The 14,392-nt window shown below is 36.9% G+C and overlaps 2 protein-coding genes across 8 annotated transcripts in view; one reads left to right on the forward strand and one right to left on the reverse strand.

Annotated features, from left to right (window-relative positions):
• Positions 1-2,461, forward strand: part of LOC105192912 (alkyldihydroxyacetonephosphate synthase) — an 86,245-nt gene extending 83,784 nt beyond the window's left edge. For 4 of the 5 annotated variants that reach the window (XM_026134304.2, XM_039452865.1, XM_039452867.1 and 1 more), the window contains 2 exons: positions 707-1,016; positions 1,270-2,043. In XM_026134304.2, the coding sequence (XP_025990089.2) occupies positions 707-1,016; positions 1,270-2,043 (1,084 nt within the window). Of the gene's footprint in view, positions 1-706; positions 1,017-1,269 lie in introns of all 5 variants that reach the window. The other variant, XM_026134303.2, reaches the window with a different exon arrangement.
• A 72-nt stretch (positions 2,462-2,533) lies between these two features.
• On the reverse strand, positions 2,534-12,568 carry LOC105192871 (TATA-binding protein-associated factor 172). 3 transcript variants are annotated; one of them, XM_026134301.2, is made up of 15 exons: positions 12,399-12,567; positions 11,659-11,709; positions 11,215-11,462; positions 10,759-11,111; positions 10,230-10,581; positions 9,547-10,169; positions 8,685-9,463; positions 8,040-8,601; positions 7,626-7,920; positions 7,093-7,388; positions 6,683-6,996; positions 4,811-5,561; positions 4,439-4,702; positions 3,193-3,831; positions 2,534-3,118 (listed from the first exon to the last, which is right to left on the reverse strand). In XM_026134301.2, the coding sequence occupies exons 2-15, from the start codon at positions 11,667-11,669 to the stop codon at positions 2,915-2,917; spliced, it is 5,691 nt and encodes a 1,896-aa protein (XP_025990086.1). In that variant the 5' UTR covers positions 11,670-11,709; positions 12,399-12,567; the 3' UTR covers positions 2,534-2,914. The 3 variants fall into 3 exon arrangements, with proteins under 3 accessions (XP_025990086.1, XP_011155446.1, XP_011155445.1); XM_011157144.3 differs by having other exon boundaries at positions 2,912-3,118; positions 10,759-11,108; positions 12,399-12,568; XM_011157143.3 differs by lacking the exon at positions 12,399-12,567 and adding an exon at positions 11,893-12,021 and having other exon boundaries at positions 2,912-3,118.
• Between the last annotated feature and the right edge of the window lie 1,824 nt (positions 12,569-14,392).

The raw sequence follows: 14,392 nt of genomic DNA on the forward strand, positions 1-14,392 counted from the left end.
ATATATTTGACAAGAATAAAATTTAAAAAGCGTTGCGAGTGTTAAGTGGAATCGTGTCCAAAATATATTTTTTGATTATATTTCTTACGGAATTCAATATTGATTTTCAGAGTATGAGCAATTTTAAATGTACAGCATGAAAAACAAATAAGAATCATTTTTTTCCATATTATAAATCGCCGTAAAACAATCACTGTATATATACAATAAAGCGTTAACTTTTATTTATTCAATATTTGTTATCGCACTATAAAGCCATACAGCACAATCAATAATATTATTTAAAATAATATAAACCTCTGTGCATTTATATACTTGTATGATAATTCAAGGCTAAGTTAAAGTTTCATCAGTTTCATGTAAAGAGATATATTCTGATTATGTAAAACACAAAATATAAACTACAAGAAAGAAATAAATAATTTCATCTAATTAAAGTTAAATAATATATATGTGTATATATATATTTTTTTTTCCAAGTATAAGACACAAGGCATGATTATAACTTTAAATCAAAATACGAAATTCGTCGATGTTCTGGAAAAGTTAAATAAATAAAAATATTTTTTCGAAGATATTTTCTCTTCATTTTAAAAATTTACATCAATTGGAACTTAGCCTTGAATAATAATCAGTATTTAAAAGCTTGAAATATAAGAAAGAAAATTTGAAACGCACGTAAAGTGAAAATAGCCTATGTCAACAGTTTAGGTGGATGGGTGGCGACTAGGGCAAGCGGCATGAAAAAGAACACGTACGGCAACATTGAAGATTTGGTCGTGCGGATGCGAATGGTCACCGGAAGAACAGAGGATCCTGTTATCACTTTGGAAAAAGGTAGTCTAGTACCTCGCACGTCTTGCGGTCCGGATTTCGATCACATGATACTCGGCAGCGAGGGAACATTGGGTGTTGTCACGGAGATCGTATTAAAAATAAGACCTTTACCGCGAGTGGTAAAATACGGCAGTATCGTGTTCCCACATTTTATGAGCGGCGTTCATGCGTTGCGAGAGGTGCGTATTCTTTATGTTGACTCTTACATTAAGCCGACCGGTAAGGACCGTGCTCTTTTGTTAACACTTGCCCAATACAAATATTGTGATGAAAGAGACGCGCACGAAAGGCCGGCATTTTCGTTCGTTTTTATTAGTGAAAGGCTAGTAAAAGGAGTCGAAAAACGATCTCCATCTTTTGTTTAAAAATAGAGAAATCGAGAAACGAATACTTGTGTTATAATAATCCGAATATTCTGTTATAAATATATAGATCGCGAAGGAACGATGTCAACCCGCTAGTATACGCTTAATGGACAACGAGCAATTCCAAATGGGACAAACTTTACGGCCGGAATCGAGTTGGGGCGGTTTGATCTTGCAAGGATTGAAACATGCGTACATCACTAGAATAAAGGGTTTCCGATGGGATCAAATATGCGTGGCCACGCTATTGATGGAGGGCGACGTGGCAGCGGATGTCGCGGCTCAGGAACGGAAAATTTACAAGATAGCTGATAAGTACGGTGGCATACCGGCAGGCGAGACAAACGGCGAACGAGGCTACATGTTGACGTTTGTGATAGCATACATCCGTGACCTTGGACTCGAATTTAACGTATTAGCGGAATCGTTCGAGACTTCCGTTTCTTGGAATCGTGCATTATCACTGTGTAGAAATGTCAAGTCTCGCGTGGCCAGGGACTGTAAGGCGCGCGGCGTTCGTAAATATTTCATTTCCTGTCGCGTCACGCAAACCTATGACGCGGGCTGTTGCGTGTATTTTTACTTAGCGATTAGCTATGCGAACATGGACAATCCCGTGGAAACTTATGAGGCCATTGAGCATGCGGCGCGGGAGGAGATACTCGCCAATGGTGGGTCGCTTTCTCATCATCACGGAGTAGGTAAACTACGAGCATCGTTTTATCCCGAAGCCGTCGGAGAAGCGGGCGTTGCTCTTTACCGAGCGACTAAAGCGCACTTGGATCCGCATAATGTATTCGCAACGGGTAATATGATTTCAGCGAATAAATCAAAATTGTGAATTGAAAGCGTGTCATTGAAATCGCGATAAATGTGCGATAATGGGAAAACTATTATAGAACTATTGTGTACTCCGTTAGTGCCGATATTTTGAATCATTATAACAAATTAATGGGATCTCGTAGAAAGACCTTCGATAGAAAGTTACGATATCTCATTAACTTGTTATTAAGATTTTATTCCGTGTGACGTTTCTTAAATAAAGATTTCGATTTTCCTATTAATGGCGAATGCACGTAGATACAAATTGCAAATACAAACCGGTATTGGCGTTTGCTGACTCGTCATTATAATATATAGAAAAAAAGAGACTAGTATTAATATAGAGTATAAATAATTATGCACCGTGACGTTGTTTGGTACAAATGCGGACTTGTAATTGTATCGGCATTTTTATAAATTATTATAACTAAACAAAACACACGTTTACTTTACGCATTGATACCTTAATTTATCTATATTTATCGTATCGATTGTATGAGTTTAGGTACGACGGTAATGTCATTTTCCTTATTGTTAATGATTAACAACTTGTTCCATTGTTAACAGAGCTAGATTTGTTAACTCTTAATCAGGCGTAGTTTTTATTATTACGTAAATTATATGTATATATGTATATATATATATATATATATATATATATATATATATATATATATGTATATATATATATATATATATATATGTATATATATATATATATGTGATCGCTTTTGGCCATTGGGATATGCTATAACTATCAAACTATAAGAGTTAACAACCGGAACTTCTACAGTATTTTCCATTTGATATCATGTGCGATCTTGGAGCTACGCGAACAATTTGCCGGGCTCTAAATCTACGTTGAATGAATTATAGAGGTACTGGTAAGCTTACTGGCTATCAGCCTTCAGAGTGGATAAAAATGAGTCGAGATCGTATTCGTCGTCGTATTGCTGCTGTTCCCAAAGTTCGGGTAGAATATCTAGCACAGAACGGCTAATTCCCGGTAGGCCAGGAAGTTTCGACGATGCAGTGTCCTCTTGGTGATCTGTCCTCTTCTCTTTTCCGTTATCCAATGAAAATAGATCCAATAACTAAGGAAATCACATTGATTATACATCACTTTCCGTGGTAAATTATAATATTAAACATTAATTGTTTAACTTACTTGATCAGTAGCCATAGTTTCTAAAGAAGCGTTCTCCGTTGATATTATTGTATTTGCAGTGAGAAGCTTAAATTTCTGTAGTCCCATGATCTTCTCCTCCACTGTCGCTCTAGTAATTAAGCGGTACACGTTGACTACTTTCTTCTGACCTATGCGGTGCGCGCGGTCCATTGCTTGGAGATCTTTCATGGGATTCCAGTCATGTTCCACGAATATAACAGTGTCTGCTCCCGTTAAGTTTAATCCAAGACCACCGACCTGAGTGGTCAATAAAAGAACGTCTATCGATGGATCAGCATTGAAACGCGCTACGACAGAATGTCTCTGTGTTGCTGGCACACTGCCATCCAGACGGAGATATGTTACTGTTGGTAGATGCGTGCGAAGTAAATCTTCCTCTACAATGTCCAACATTGCTTTTAACTGACAGAAAATTAAAGCCCGATGCTGGCTGACTAATTGCTGTTCCTGAGAATGGGTGCTTTCTGCAGTAAGATTCACGGCAATGGAAGAATTGCGAGTTTGTTGTTGTTGTTGTCCTATGCCACAATCTAATAGTAGCTGTTTCAATGCAAGTAACTTGGCACCGTGTTCGATTTCCGCTAGAGTGCTTTGTTGCTGCTTCAACATATCACACACCTTGAAATATAATACGAAAATTGTATACAATGATAATCATATTTTAAAAACTAAATAATGAAAAAAATTGAGACATAACATTGTGAGGCAAAATTACGTTTGCTTTTTTCTTTGAGAGAATATCTTTATAAACATTTAGACTCTGCGCACAATAGAGGAATATTAGATATTAGAAATAAGAATTAAAATTTTAAAATTAGTTTTCTCAATGAATATTATACGTAATGTATAAATGTGCCATATAAGATACAACATAATTTATTATTTATCTATAGTATTTATTGAGAAAATTTATAATGTTTACTGATTCTAAAATTTTTATTCTTATTTTTAATATATCGTATATTCCTCTATTGTGTGCAGGGCCTTAGACAACAATCGTGGTGCATCTACTCAGCACCTGCCAGGTTGTTACCTCTCGGAAGGCAACGGTAAACCATTGAAAGTATCTTGTCATGAAAATTCTTTTAAATTAGGAACCAGTATTAAATTGTAAATCGTTTATATTAGTGTAAATTGTAAAAACACGTACACTATAAAAATATGCTAAGGGTTTACCACGCTCTCTGATAAGGACAAAGAAGAAGAAATATTTTTGAATACATACTGTTCGGTATAGCGGATGCCCTTGACTTAGCACCAATTTAGGATGATTACACACGTTACGTAAATACCGTAACGCTTCGAACACGTGGTTTTGAGAATCATTCGAAGACGAGGAGCTGGTAGTAAGGGCCGAATGACGAGTGCGGAAATCTTCGTAAAGTATACGTTGCAAAGGCGATAAATCGCAGTAATAATCTTGTGTAATTTTGGGTGGTAAATCTTGCAATACATCTTCCTTATTTCGTCTCAATAAGAACGGTAATACCTGTAATTAATTTCTGATTACCGTGATGGATCACCAAATAATCCAAATTACACTTTGGCACCGATATATGTATATGTATACAATATACACATGTGACATGCAAATTACCTGTCTGTGAAGAGCCTCCATAGCTAAAGCACCAGCTTCCTGTTCTTTCGGTCCTGCTTTTGGCTCTCTGCAGGCCAAAATGGGACGAGAATATTTAGCGGCAAATTGTTTTTCGCTGCCGAGAAAGCCTGGCATCAGAAAATCGAACAGAGACCACAACTCGAGCACATCGTTTTGTACAGGTGTGCCGGATAATATGAGCCTGTGATTTGCGTGCAAACGCTTCGTGGCTTTAGCACTTTTCGTTTTTCCGTTCTTTATTATATGACCTTCATCAAGCACGCAATAATTCCATTGATGGGCCTCGAAGAATTCGATGTCTTTTCGTACAATATCATAACTTGCAACTACGAGCTTATGATGTGGCACTCGGGGACGTAATTTTTCGCGATCTTGAGGTGTACCAGCATACTGAATGACTGATAAATCCTTCGCTTTGAAGAATTTCTCGGCCTCGTATACCCAGTGACCAGTGAGTGTTGGTGGACATACTACTAGGCTGGCCGGTGCTTCTGGATTGCGATGATGATCCAATGCCAAGATGCAGAGCGTCTGTAATGTTTTTCCAAGACCCATGTCGTCGCATAGAACTCCGTGGAGATGATAACGATTCAAAAAATTGAGCCAATTTAAGCCTTGACGTTGATAAGAACGTAATTCTGCGGCTACGGGAATCGGTAGTTTAGTATCAGGGATGTTACGAGGATTCAACAGTTGATCCAAAAATTTTCTCTCTTGTGCCTTTTCTTGTCTATAATATAATGTTACATAAAAAAATCATTTAATCTTAAGTATCATGCGAGTTTTCGATAATATACGCAATTAAAGAATAAAGCAATATATTTTGATAGAATATCTTAAAATATTAATTACTTTTTATAGTTTGTTTAATCTATTAGTGAATTTACTTTTTTGAAAAAAGATATAGATGTCTGATAAATACTACTTATGCTCTTATGGGTTGATAGAGCAGGTCAAACTAAGAAGTCTTTTATTTTTCAAAATTTGCAATAGTTACCGAGATAAAAATTAATATAGTTGGCAAATGAGCACGTACTTTCCCCACCGCACGCGGGGACCGCCCGTTGGTCGCCAAACCATAGGTAGTCACGGCAGACGGCGCGATGGGACGGATAAAATAGCTATTGCTGCTTCTCCCTTCTCACCACGCCGCTTGCCGCAGCTGCCTATGGTTTGGCGACCGATAGGCGGTCCCCGCGTGAGGTGGGTAGGGGAAGTAATACGTGCTCATTTACCGATTATATTAATTTTTATCTCGCTAACTATTGCGAATTTTAAAAAATGGTAAAGAACTTTTCTTCTTAGTTTGATCTGCTGTATCAACCCACGAGAGCATAAATAGTATTTATCAAACACCCTGTATAACATCACCAGCATTAGCAAGTATAATCATTAACCCTTAAACACATAAGTGGGTCTGGGAGACCTTCCCGGAAAAACTTTACTTTTGTGTCATTTTATTTTAGTTAAGCAATAAAGTTGGTCAATTGTAGCAGTCGATAGAGGAGACTTCAAACTTTTTTTCCACCTAGCCTGAATCTTTTTTCTCAATCCGTCTTCACACAGTAAGCGATTAAAAATCTAGGGGAATTTTCAATATGTGTTTAAGGGTTAACGTGACATTGAATGATTGGTGTTGCATTGCCAACGTTTCGTTCGTTTTATCTTTTCCAGATCATCTATTAATTTAAGTTTAATTTGATAGTTATTAAACCAATTTTTACTGCAATATTGTCTATAATTACTCGTCATTTACAAAAATTAAAATAATTTTCAAAAAATATCATTGCATATATCAAATGCTCTTATTATCGAACAATGTGTAAATATAAGCTTGCAAGAATAACATACACTAAATCTGGTGGATCTGTAATTGCGCCAGGATCTAGCGGTAACAATTGCACGAGCGTAGCGAATGTTGCGCTACAAACTAGTCTTACAGAATGATTTTGATCACTCATACGCCCTAGTAAAGGTACCATAAAAAGTACTGCATATGGCACCACGCGTACACCTAAGCTCTCGACAATGCAACTTAGAGCTTCCGCAGCTCCTTGGCGTACGGAATCAACTTCGTTAGGTGCCACTAAGCCTGAAGAACATCTCTTCTCACTACCAGTAGTGTCTAAGAGTGGTATAACACTGTGTATTATGTATACCATTGTCTATAAAAAAAACAAAACTATTCTTAATCTTTTTTACATCAAATATAAAAATTAATATGCGTAATTAATATGTCTCATACAGATCTTAAGTATTACCTTCTCTGTATTTAGAGTAGCTAATGTAGCTATACATCGTGAGGCCATATGCCTAACGGCTTTATATGGATGTGCTAATAAATTGCATAAACGTGGTAGACACTCTAGAGCAGGCGGTAACAAAGACTTATCCAAACTCGGCACCATAATCTCTAATACTTGTAAACCAAAAATTAATTGATTTCCGTGATCTTCTTCTATAATGTCTTGTTTGATTGTGTCTTTCAATGTATTCGATAAAATCAAATCCCATAGTGCAGGTAAGCGATCAGGTAATTGAGTACCAAAGAGAGTAGCTTCAAGAATATGAAAATGTTTTAAAATACATCAAGTTTACATTCGAATACTATTATAAATCATTCTCATAGAAGTTAATTATAATAAATTTATTAAGTGATTTAATTGATATTTTCTTGTGATTTTCTTACTTCTTTTTTTTTATCAAATCAAGAGAAAACTGCAGATTTAATTAAATATTAATTAATTTTGACTAACGCATATCAGAACAAGCCTTTTAAGTATTATTAGAATACCTATAGCTGTTAATGCCAATGTAGCTCCGCGACGGCGCGTTCTAGCAGCTTTGGCTTCTGGTTCTTCACAAGCAAGCAATTCCTCAACGGGAATGTCAGTTGTTGGTGGTCTACCAGGACCTCTACCACTGCCGAATCCGCTACCTGCACCACGATTGTAAGCTATTCTCTCAGCATGTTTTTGTCTGTTATTCAAAGTGAGTATTCCATCAAAAACGTCATTGTTGCTGGTGCTACATACTCGTGGTGTAAACTCAACGTCAGAACATAGGAATGTACATAGATTGGTAGAAATCTGTAACAGATGATTATTTGATAAAATCTTGCAATATACGGAAAGAATATTTGATAGTTCTGAGATACTCTATGTTATACTCATTTTTTAAATAAATTTTTTGTATTTTATACGCGAACCTTTGCATTTGGAGATGGTTTTCTATCAACACAAAGTTCGACCAAATGAGACAAATGTTTTGCAGCCAGTTTTTGCAGTTCCTCATTTTCTTCACGTTTTACAGATTCCATTAGTGGTTTTACTAACGGATTAAGTGGCTGAGGAGATTGTGGAAGAATGTGTAACATCGTAGCGGCACCAGCGAGCGCGGCCATTGACATAACATGCAATAATTGTTGTTGTGCTGCTGTCGTAGCCGCTCCGACATCCAAAGCTCGCCTCCTCTCCTCTAAACTCTCCATTAATTTAGGTTTCAATTTAATAGCTATTGAACTGCCGCTAATATTTCCACCTCCACCTGCATTTGCTCCCACAGTGCAAAGGGTGGAAATTGTTTTTCTAGCAAGTGCAGCGATTTGATCAAGAGTCATCACGCCGGATGAATCTACGTCAACTGGTACCATCAATTTATAATGTTTTAAAGTTGCAATATAATCTCGACTTTCATGTAGTAAACGGGTAAAGGAAGTCGCAATCTCATCATAGTACATACATTCGTTTAAACAAGCCAGTAATCTGTCACTAAATAAAAACATTTTATTCGTTAATGTAGCCCTATGTACATAAAATATTTTTTCGTTTAAAAATTGTTTATTATTTCGTACCGAAGTATGTCTGGTATTACAGGTATCTTCGATGGATCCGCACTCGCCCAATGAGACATCGTAAGTCCTACAACAGTACGTTGCAACGCCGATCGCGAATTGAGATGTGCCAATAACACTTTAGCATAACAAAGTGCAGGACTAGGCACGTCTGGTGGATAAACGACATCTGGTGCGGGTTGTACAACGTAGTACGACAACAATCCTAACATACGAGACGCCCTACAACGAGCCTGTACTACGTTTGCTTTTCGTACGTTCAGTGTCACTGTTTCAATCCCACCAATATACATTTTCAGCTCGGATAATGATTTTGTACTTGCATTAATATTACTGCTTCCACCATTAGTATCTGGTTGCCCGTCATAGAAAGTGACATTTGGCGAGGTTTGATTGTTTCTTGTGCCCTTAGTACTAGCGACTGTCATTAATAAGTTTGGATTGAATGGCACATGTTCCGGTTGCATGGCGAGACAAAGCCATGTACTAACGTGAGGGCACGCTGCGTGTAACAATAACTCGAGATCACTCTGCACGACTAGATTTTCCCAGACACGTTCAGCCACGTCTTGTATCGCGCTAATATGTTCTATTAGCACACACTGAAACACATGCCTCAATGCTTCTTGCAAAACTAATCCACCACCCTCGCCCCATCGTTCCTTTTTGTTTTCATTGAAATCGCCGTCATTTCCAGTTAAAGTTTGTAGCGTTTGCAGTGTGGCTTTACGTACACTTGAACTTGAATGATTGAGAAATGGCCATAAACGTGGTAATACCTAACAAATATTAATTCGTTATTTAAAAATTTTCGTTATTCAAATGTTTATTGAAATAATAAAGAGAGATATCGTATCATTACTTGCGATAACGGTTGGGGCGTCATGCAAGCACGTGCTGCTGGTAACGAGAGTATTGCAGCCAAAAGACCCATAAAGGTGTTACAAGCTGCGGCCAGATCGTCTTGTTCTTTTAACAATTGCCAAAGACGTATTACGATAGCTTCCAGTTCTGTTGGTTTTAATAATCGCGGAAGAGCATGCGCTACTGGTATAAGCGCACTCGCAGCAGCTGCGCCTACGTCATCGACAGGATCGGATAATCCTTGCATAATAGAGGGAAATACTTTCGGCAATACCTCGTCCAAAAGATCGTCTCGTACGGCTAGTAAATATTTTAAAGCAAGAAATGCACCGTGTCTCGCTTCCCATTCGTTGTATTCCAACAGTTTGAGGACTACAGAAAGTATTCCAGGAAAAACACCATTTGTATCTTTGGCATTTGGACCACCAGGCACTAATAGAAAGAGCGACCCCAATGCTTGAGCACATGTTTCTCGTACTGGTGCAACAACTTGGTCAGATACAAAATCTCCAAATCGATCAAGCCCTAATACACACAATAATCGTAAGGCGGCATCAATCACCCATTCGTAATGGCTCTCTTGCATTTCTTCCAGCGTTTGATCAGTGGATTTGCCCGCTCCTGTTAAAGCGTTTAGCGTTTAATATCATTCAAAGACATATATATCATAGATTTACATACCTTTTCCATGAAGTCTTATAAGTTCCCGTAAAGCTGTCGCTGCTCCATGACGCACTTCCCATTTCTGACTAAATAAATCCTGGCAAAGACTTTCCGCGAAGGATTCTAAAGGCCAGTCTACCAGAGAATCTGGCCAACATCCAGTACTATCTGGTACTCCGATTACTTGTTCATTAGATATGCCGCATTTTGATCCAGGATCTGAGATCATATCCTCTAGTATTACTTTTTTAGTCGGTGGTTCACCAATATTATTCACTGGAGATTGAACATTCATTGAATTTGAATGGTCATCATTAGTGCGATGATCATCTGGTTCACGTGATCGTTGTTTTGTCACTGACTGACGCGCCTATACCATTAACATATAAATAATTAATAGTTTTGCTATAAGTTGTAAATAAAACTAATAAAGTATACAAAATAAATAGCTTGAACATTTTCCTAGTTTTCAACACTTGCTTGCATAAAGACACAATAATTCAGAGGAAACATTGATTATAAATAAAAGTTTGCAAACGTTAATTACTTTGCGTTTCGCTCTATTCATTTCTCTCCTGCTTAAGCCCCCTGGTTGTTTCAAAGTTTCGTCTATAGGTATAGTAGCAGGTTGGGTTGCACATGGCGTCTGTGGGGTAAGGTCGTCGACGGTAAACAAATCATCAACACCCATCAAACGTGGATGAAGGCCTAGCTTTGCAGCTAATTTTTCTTGCTGACTAGGAAGCGATAACTGCTCTCCTTCCGATATAGTTAAATCATATTCGCTACCCTCAGAGCCAGTAAGATGTGAACTGCGAGCTAGAACTCTGCTCATGTCAAAAGACTCTAAATTCAATCTGGTAGTGGAGGCTTTGCGTTTAATCGTTTCTGATTCATCTGCTAATTGAAAAAATCAACATCATTGTATAAACAATGGCCTTTCAAAATTTCTCAGTCATTAAAGATACAAAAATTATTTGACAAGTTTTAGTATTAGTATTACCTGTAGAGTTTTCTTTTTTAATTGGCTGTGGATCCCAAGATGGAACTTGAGCAAGTATAGCTTGTACAGCATGAGCTGCTGATATTCGAGTATCCCATTGTGGAGATTTTAACAAGGTAGAGACTCTTGCTAATAGATGATGCAGATCATGAGGATGTAATCTCTGTGCTTCTCCCAACTGTTGCGCAGCTGCTCTTTTGGTAACTGCGTTTGTTCCAGTCTCTAATAATATGAATAGTCGGTCCAATCTAAAAGTTAAAATGTGATAAGCATAGAAGTTACTAGTAAAAAATAAACCTTTTACAAGAATTTGTTTTTACAATGTATCTTTTATATATACTATATAATTGACAGCTATATCGATAAATATTTATATATCCAAATCAATATGCAATATATATAAGAAAAAATACAAGGAACATATAGTTTTATTATAATATTTACCTTGAAGTCATGATGATAAACTATATTGTTGAATAGATAACTCGTGAATGCCTTGAACAAAAACAAATACAAACAATTACAGTTTGTCTGACTTGTCTGATCAGAATAAAAAATATTTTGTAAAATTTTCATATTCCTAACATAATACTTATTGATTCGAGCATAAATTAACAATATGATAATTTTCATGAATATTTGAGAACTATGGATTTTTATATAGACAGAAGTATATACCCAACTATGTGACATTGGGCAAGCTTCCTTCTGGCATTCTGGAGATCGTTATTTTCGTGCGGAAGATGTATATTGAATAAAATTATGATAATTAGATAAACAATTATTGGTGGCTACGAACAGGGAGAATGCTCGAGTAGGGTCAGTCTGGAGTAAAGAAGAACAGATGCAAGGAGAGAAGAGAGAATAGGGAGACACGAGGCGATAACGAGGTGAGGCGAAGCGAGACGAGACGAGGCGAGGCGAGGCGAGGCGAGGACGCGCCGCTCGTTCACTGCTGGAGTTTGCGACGACGGCGGTGATACGTTACCTCCGAACGGTCGCATTTTGCAAACGAGCCGCAATTACTCGCATTACTGGATACGGCAGAAATCGGGTAAATACGAGTAAAATCGCCACGCGTCGGTCCGAGCGCAATATGGACATAAGAAGGCGGTCGGCGGTCGGCGGTCGACGGTCGGTCGCCGAGAGTAACGACGGATGATCGACGACGATAGATCGCATACCTGTTTTCTCAAAAATCGTCCTAGCTGTCTCGCTCCGGCTTCAACTGAGCCGTGTTGCCATTTCCGCATTGCCGGGCACGCGAAAGTCACATCACGCCGTGCGTAATGCGAATCTACGCTTACGCTTGTCAAATTTCTCGGAGAGAAACTCATGTTACAAGCATCAAATTTATACTGACAGCCATATTGCTGAGGAACCTGAGTTTTGTCCCTTGGTTTTGCTCCTATTGGCCAATAGTGCGCATGTCACCCATTGACCGGCCAATCGCCGTCTTCCCCGTTCAATAATCAGCCCGAGGGGGCCGAGGGCTAGCGAGGGCTGGCCGCCTCAGCCGCCTGGCCGCTGGCGATTTGGCGTGATTTGGCGAGAGCACGACCGACGACACCGGACGCCGGACGCCGGACGCGTCTTCTGTGCGCAACGCGACAACTACTTGCGTTACTACGTGTTACTACGTATCAGTCGGGTCAACGGTGATGCTAATCTGACCCGCTGCTGACAAACTCGCAAAATTCGGGAGCCGGTACGGTTCATCATTTTCGATTAGTTTCTTTCATCGACCGAAATTAAATTTAACAGTAAAGATATCTGTAAAACTTGAAACTAATTATTAACCTATTTTTTAGTTATTTTATATAATTAAACATTAATTTTATATTCAATTTAAAAGTATTACCATTTTATGTAAATAAATTATACTTTGCAGAAACTGGATAAGGAAAGCAAAATTCTATGTTTTGTAGTTGGTTATTGTATATACAATAATTGTTAAATTTAATCAGCCGATGCGAAAGCTAATCAAAGTTGGAGAAACTGCAGGCCTTTGGAGTTGCTTAAGCAAATAATTGTTTTCATATGGATATCCATATCGGTTTTTCGAAATATTTATTAATAAAATTAGTTTATTTATGATTTAAAAGACAATCAACAATTTTCGGAATGTAACTAAGAAATTGCATTAATAAGTATTTAATGGTCTCGATATTAAAAATGATTTACTGATAATATTTCAAAAGATCAATTACGGTTTATTATCCAATTTAATGGATTATAATTAATTTAATTGATTTTACTTACTCGAATAACCATTTTCTACTGTTCGATGTATTAAAATAATTAATTATATTAAAATAATTAATAATGAAAAAATGTATATAAAACATTTAGATTTTAAATAAGAAAATGTAGAAGAAAAAGAAAAGTAGAAAATAAAGCAGATATTAATTAAAACATAAGGCTCTTTGATAATGATTCTATTTTTTACAAATTTATTATTAATATAGGGCAAGTTTTTTTAATTCGTCGATTTATTATATCGCATTATACATACATTTGCATAAATGCAGTTTTTTACATAGTACAAAGTTGCATTTGCGTATACGTATAATGCGATTAATTAATCGATGAATTAAAAAACTCATCCAAACTAAACAAATTAAATGTTTTTTGTGTTGTATGCTTACGCACAGTTTTGCAAAACGAATATAAGCGAATGTAAACTAAATAACTCCGTTAGAAAAAGAAAGTTCGTTGAGAAAATATTACAACAATAATAATTAACGAAACTAGGCGTTTTATTAAAAATGTAGAAAAAAGGAAATTATAGAAAAAAGAAGAAGCATCGTTACTTGTTTGATCGAACTGAGCTCTCAAGAGAGTTGGAACTGTGTTGCAATATACAGCAATTATAAACTACTATGTTTTATCGCTCGGTTTTTTTATTAGTCAGTGTGACTACCTTGAACATATCATATCTGTTGCATATCTATGACGCATTTCAAGATATACATATATTTTAAGCTCATGTTTATGATATCGCCTTATAATGTGAACAAAATTGTAATTTTTTCCAGCACATATGGCGCTGAATGTATAACGATATGTATATTCTTGTATATATAAATAAACACTTGTCAACAAATAATAGGGAATACTTTTAAAACGCTCCAAATTATACAATATTCAAATCGCTGTAATTCTGTGAAAAATTATC

This window comes from Solenopsis invicta, chromosome 8, assembly GCF_016802725.1.
Source record: "Solenopsis invicta isolate M01_SB chromosome 8, UNIL_Sinv_3.0, whole genome shotgun sequence".
Classification (NCBI taxonomy): domain Eukaryota; kingdom Metazoa; phylum Arthropoda; class Insecta; order Hymenoptera; family Formicidae; genus Solenopsis; species Solenopsis invicta.